This window comes from Glycine max, chromosome 8, assembly GCF_000004515.6.
Source record: "Glycine max cultivar Williams 82 chromosome 8, Glycine_max_v4.0, whole genome shotgun sequence".
NCBI lineage: Eukaryota > Viridiplantae > Streptophyta > Magnoliopsida > Fabales > Fabaceae > Glycine > Glycine max.
This window is the reverse complement of record NC_038244.2, coordinates 17198972-17204971: the sequence shown is the minus strand read 5'-3', so window position 1 is coordinate 17204971 and position 6000 is coordinate 17198972. Positions and strand designations below refer to the sequence as shown.

The window sequence follows — 6000 nt, the reverse complement described above, 5'->3', positions numbered from 1 at the left end:
TTAAGAGTAGAATAATACTATATTAAAGGTATATAATACAGTGTTGCTCTTTACTCCTTAGTCTCTGCATACAAAACTAACATTATTCTTAAAAGATACAATGGTGGAAGCCTTTTTACCAGCACAAGAGGCACCAAATTAAAGATGCTTTCTCTTAGTATGATCCAAGCTGCTATTCACAATAGCTGACAAAAGACTATTATTTACTTACATTTGTCATACAAGTCACACACCTTCACTTAAGAAACAGTGGTGAGGTTTCTATGGCTGCAGTTAAATGAATGTGATGGTTAGCTCCATGAAAGAGATCAGTTGGATATGTATGGCTGTGATTCGATTTATTTTTACAGTCTTTATCTTCCTCGTCTTCTTCGGCATCCCAAAGGAAATTAGCATATGAAGCTAGGACATAGCTACCAAAAATTAAAATGTATACATTAGTTTTATCAGCAACTCAACAAGAGAGGGCAAAATGTTTTTGCATTAGAGAAACAGAAAGAATATAACACATGAAAGGGGGACCAACTTCATGCTCTTTTATAAAAAAAAATAAAAAAAACAGATTAACACATGCTTCAATTTCTGTAAACAATTAGAAAAATATACAGAAAGAATGAAAACCATAATCAACGTAGAATTGTTGATCATATATTTTACCTATCATATGGGGCACTTTTAATGGCTTGATCAAAATATCCTTCAGCTCGATTAGCATCCTTCTCTAATTGCCATATTAACTCCGCATAGAGGGACAGAATATGACCATCATCAGGATTAGCCAAAATCGCCCTTTCGAGATACTCTTTTGATTTAGGATAATCGTCACAAACCTATTTGCATATACAATACAATAACAACCATAGATAGATAGATGAAACATACAGTTTTCCTTGCATTTCTATATACCAACAAGGTACACATTCTAGCCAGCCTGATAATTTTTTAATAGTGGATGATCTGACCAATTGGGTAGATAATTTAATACTACTTCCAAATTCTTTTTATAAGAAACAAGTTTTAGTATAAAATACACTAAAACTTGTTTTTTTATAAAAAGGACTGAGCGGAGTATCATTTTCTGCTTTTCACAATATTTAGAGAAATAAAACATGACCAAGGAACAAATTATTACCTCTTTCAAAAACTTTGCATAATTTCCTAGCAAAAGTGCATCACTGGGGTTTGCTTCAATCATGTTCTGGTAATAAGCTTCCGTCCTATCTCTACCATGATCATTTCCTTCATGGAAACCCCACCTTTTTCCATGTCCACCACCTGAGCCTCTTCCACTTCCATTGCAACCACCACAAATCCAACCACCATCACTCCCCATTCCACCACCCATCACTGAAGTCTGTAACCAACTATCTTTCTTCCCCGAACCACGCTCTTCATGATCCAGGAGTCCCTTATCTAAATCCAAACTAGAAAACAGTTCTTGAATTGAAGATTTTGCTTTCATGCAAGTTTTTTGTTGTGGATCTTTCCCTTCATCTCTTTCTTTTATCTTTTTACTCTGTTGATTTTTAGGAACACTACTAAGTGGCACACGATTTTTTCTCTTGGGACTTGATGACTTTTTAAGGTCTATCTCCACCAAGTTTTGGCTTAGACTTAAAGCTGATGCTGTTTTAGGAAGGTTAAGAATGTGTTCTGGTTCGGAGGAGGACTCCTTTGAATAGTGTAACAATGAAGTTAGAATCGGTGCCGAGGAGCTTCTAAGTAACATCTTCTACGACTCAAACAAAAAGAAAATCAAGGAGTTGGGGTAATATGAGAGCTAGCAATGCATACAGTGGGATGAGGACTGATACAGAATGCTAATGAAAAGATGGTGCAAGTTGAAACCTATCAGCTAAGTGAAAAGTGAAAGAAAAGTACTCGACTAGAAAAGGAAAGAGAGACAGTTGAAAACAAGGTGATTTAGACTTTTAGAGTGAGAGAAGTGAACTCTCTCAAGAAGAGACATGGAATAGAATGCAAGAAACAAGCAAGTCTTTATATAACAATTAACGCTGGACATTATTACTTAGAGGAATCTGATGACCAATCCCCGGTTAGCAATCAGTGAAATGCAAGTGGGAGACTACAACCTATGCAGTATGGGCACGTTTTGACTGTAGATTGCATGACACGAATTGGGGGGACCCAAGTCGCCATTTTTGTTTTGCTCTAAGTTGCAAAAGTTGAACGGACACCAATTACTTTAGCATCGCCATCTCGCCTTAACCTTCCCCAACTGCAACCAACCATCTATGAACACCTGCTTTTGGGTACCATGGGCATACTTTGTTGCCATTTGTGGACAGGGGACGTGAGATTCTCGCTTATAATTAGTAAAATACTTATTTGTTACTAATACTATCATACTGCATTACTTAATATGGGAGTGAAAGCTAGTTCCTTTTGCTTTTATGTTATTATTACTTGATTACTTGTATATTCGATACAACCATCATTGTCGAGTCAAAATTTAGTGTCATTAAATTACTTTTAGCAATCGGTACAGTTTTCAAAACCTTAATAAATTCAGTCTTTTTTTTTTCGTTTCCACCAACTTAACATATTCAAGACAAGAAACGGAAGAAAACATAGACCCATTTTGATTATATTTGCGTAAAAAAATGTTGTAACATCGACATTTCAGGTAGGTATTCATGAGAAGCATATACTGCAACAGAAATGTGCGAACTTTGATATAACTACTACGGTAATCGGTAAGTAGAGAAACACCAAAAAACAGAGTGCGAGGGTGAAATCTGCTGTGAACCTGTGAGATCATTTCCTAAAGCTCTGAGAAGCAACTCCAAAAGAATCCAAACAACGAAAACTACAAAGAAAATTTCGAGGCTTTTTACGAAAATGAAGATGAAGTTTTCAAGTAATGACTCATCTTTGACACTATAGGTGACAACTTGTTTCGTCTCCATTTCCGTCTGGTGTTACTGCTACGGTCAGAAAAGAAAAACAACAAAATATGTCGTATTCGTCCATTGCTCCTGAGAAGTAAATCCATGAAATGAAAGATTGCAAACCATGTAATCAATACGCATCAGCTAGTCTATGCGAAAATATCAACTTATTGAAACACATAAAACTGACGTTTAATCCATAAATAATAATGTTCACTCTAGAAAAGGCACTTCCTTTTCCACAGACCATACCAGCTGGCTCAGGCAAAACAAGTCAAAATAAAAAAATATCTCAACGGCCATTCAATTATTTTTTTCCGGGTTTCATGGACCATGTCCATGGTTTAGGCCCGAAGGTCGAACGGAAAGACATCATTCACAATGAAAGGAAATACTTCTCCTCCCTCCTACTTGTCACAACTGAAAGCAAAACTGCAAAAGCAATCTGCAAAACCCTGCTTCTCATTGTACTTGAATTAAAAACTTGACTACAAGTTCATCTAAGTTTTCAGAATAATGTCAAATCGTTATAAAATTTTTAAGTTTAATTTTACTCACCCATCGTCAATTTTCTAGTTGGCATAAAAAAATTTATGGATGGATATCCAACCCATCCATTTATTTATATATATATATATATATATATATATATATATATATATATATATATATATATATATATATATATATTGCTTATAAAATAAAGCTTAATATTTATACAGATTCTTATACTTGAACACATTAGAGTTCAGGACTTGTCTCTTAAAGGACCTATGCCCAACTTATGAACTTGGATTACAAAAATATGTTGAATGACCCACATCTATCCAATAACAAATTGTTATATAATTCAACCAATTTAATAATTTTATTTTTATAATTGGATAGATTGGTTGAATTTGTGCATGAATAAAAGGGAAACAGAGTGATTACTCAAAAGCTACTTCTGACAGGAGTAATCTTAGCACATGGAATGTTCTAAAGCAGAAATTTTACAGAGAATAATATACTCTTAAACGACACAGTTGCATAATTTTTTTTTTCTGTTGCTGTATAATTCTGTCGTCCACCTAAGTTATATATATTGATATATACAAATTAAATGCTTACTATTTTATCTTCTAAATCTTGATCCCTTGTCTGGTCTATTCCTCCCATCCCAGGCGGAAGCCCAAAAGAATAGAGACATCCAGAAAAGAACAGCAAAGAAGATCTGTATTCTATCTTGAATTTTGGATAAAGATGTAGCAACATCTGCTCCTGATAAAATAAAAAAAGTCTTGTCAATACCAAAAGCTGCACCTTGCTCAAGAAGCATAAACACCAAATCAAAACATAAATGATAGAAATTGAGCATAAGATAAATTTAATATAAAAAAAAAACATGGCATCATTATACCAATTAATACTCTAAGGCAAGTATAACATTTGAGTAAATGAGCAATAGTTACTGAAACAAGCTTTTATGACACAAAGCACATAGAATGTGTGTCCTGAGTCTAGACTACAAAATGCTGAGGAATGAAGATACTTTCAACACAATACAAATATAGTTGACTACATCAACAACAACAAATATATATATATAGTTGAAAAAATGTAAAGTTGCTTTGATAGAGGACCTTGAAAAACTACCATATCTTACATAATTCAATACTACACAAGACAACAGATCATTGCAAACAATTTTTTGCATCATAGAGTGACTTCATCTTACCTAGTTTAGTTTTTTTTTTTTTTTTGTGCAACAGAGGTCTAAAAGCCCACCTAGTGGGATAAGGCGTTGTTGTTGTTGTTGTGCAACAGAGGTCTAAAAGCCCCAAAACTACAGATAGATAGTACGGGACAGACATTAATGTTATATTAAAGGAACAATGGAAGAATTAGTTAGAATTGATGATAACAAGATAACACATTAGTAACACAATCATAAAGACAAATTTGATCATCAAATACCAAGCACAGTAGTTGTAGCATCGTCACAAAAACAGCGTGATTACAAACTATTATTTTCAAGCCTACAGAGCATAAGCTTGACTCGATTAAAAAAACCAGTCTAACTTCAAGTTTGAGCTTGTTTATTCAACTAGAAAGAGTTCGATTGATCAATTAACGTGTTAAATTTAAACAATACATGAAAAGCTAAGTTTAGTTGTATTGTATCCCTAGCTGTAAGAATTATCATGTGACTGAAATCATCCATCTTCCATCAAAACAAAAATTCAACTTATTTCATGGACCTAAACTAAACTTCTCTTTAAATTTCATACGAGTAATTCTTATCCCTTTCATTTCGAACCAAAAGAGACTTCAATTACTACACTAACTACTCAAACACGAAACATAAGGAAAAAAGAATTCACGTGAGAGAACAACAGTAATGCACGTATGCACTTCATATATAATAAATAAATAAATCTAAGCGAAAACATGAAAGGAACCTAACTTAAGCAATTAAACATTTAAAAGTTCGAAGGATGAAAGAACCTTTAAGGTGCCTGCTGGAATCGTTTTCGGAAGGTGGGAGTGGGGGACCGGGGGAGGCGGCGTGGCACCGGGGAAGACGGCGGAGCACGGCGGAGGAAGAGGAGAGTGGTTGAAATTGACGGTGGAGAGAGAAGGAGAAAGCGTGAGAACGAGAGAGAGTGCGTAAGAGAATATGCTTCGAGGAATTTGCGGTGGTGACTGAGACAAGAGCCATTTCCAGGCATTTCATTTTCTAGTTTAACCAAAATGAATGATATGCATATAAATTATGTTGATATAGTATTTTCTCGTAGGGTGGCTTCTTGGGCTAACTTCCCAGCCCAATGGATCAAATATTGGCCTCAATTCACATGACCAACTGGGCTTCGGTGGTCCCATCTATATGGATTGATAATTTGATACACTCCTCAACTGATTAACTAGTAGTCTTGACTCTTGACCATCAAACTTAGGTAAGAAAGGATATGATAAGTTAGTTTTTTTTTAAAAAAATAGTATTTGAAAAATTTATTCAATTAATTTTTAGTTAGTTTTATCCAAAGATAGTTAAATGTGTAAAATGAAAATGGTTAAAGAATAAGAATGTGAATTTGAAAATGAA

General features: G+C 34.4%; 1 protein-coding gene across 3 annotated transcripts; it reads right to left on the bottom strand.

The window, feature by feature from the left end:
- On the bottom strand, nt 1-5647 carry LOC100788011 (uncharacterized). 3 transcript variants are annotated; one of them, XM_006585565.3, is made up of 6 exons: nt 5400-5647; nt 4630-4737; nt 4023-4172; nt 1133-2999; nt 658-830; nt 1-413 (listed from the first exon to the last, which is right to left on the bottom strand). In XM_006585565.3, exons 4-6 carry the CDS (start codon nt 1727-1729, stop codon nt 236-238), a joined length of 948 nt encoding a protein of 315 aa, XP_006585628.2. In that variant the 5' UTR covers nt 1730-2999; nt 4023-4172; nt 4630-4737; nt 5400-5647; the 3' UTR covers nt 1-235. The 3 variants fall into 3 exon arrangements, with proteins under 3 accessions (XP_006585628.2, XP_003531714.1, XP_040874249.1); XM_003531666.4 differs by lacking the exon at nt 4630-4737; XM_041018315.1 differs by lacking the exon at nt 4630-4737 and having other exon boundaries at nt 1133-3367; nt 5400-5641.
- Nucleotides 5648-6000: the final 353 nt, after the last annotated feature.

Bases quoted from the DNA above. Each gene is read 5' to 3' on its own strand.
- LOC100788011 (XM_006585565.3), bottom strand. From the start codon at position 1,729: ATGTTACTTAGAAGCTCCTCGGCACCGATTCTAACTTCATTGTTACAC. The intron at 831-1,132 runs GTAATAATTTGT...ATATGCAAATAG, and splicing joins ATGCAAAGTTTTTGAAAGAG to GTTTGTGACGATTATCCTAA. The intron at 414-657 runs GTAAAATATATG...AATTTTTGGTAG, and splicing joins AAAAGTGCCCCATATGATAG to CTATGTCCTAGCTTCATATG.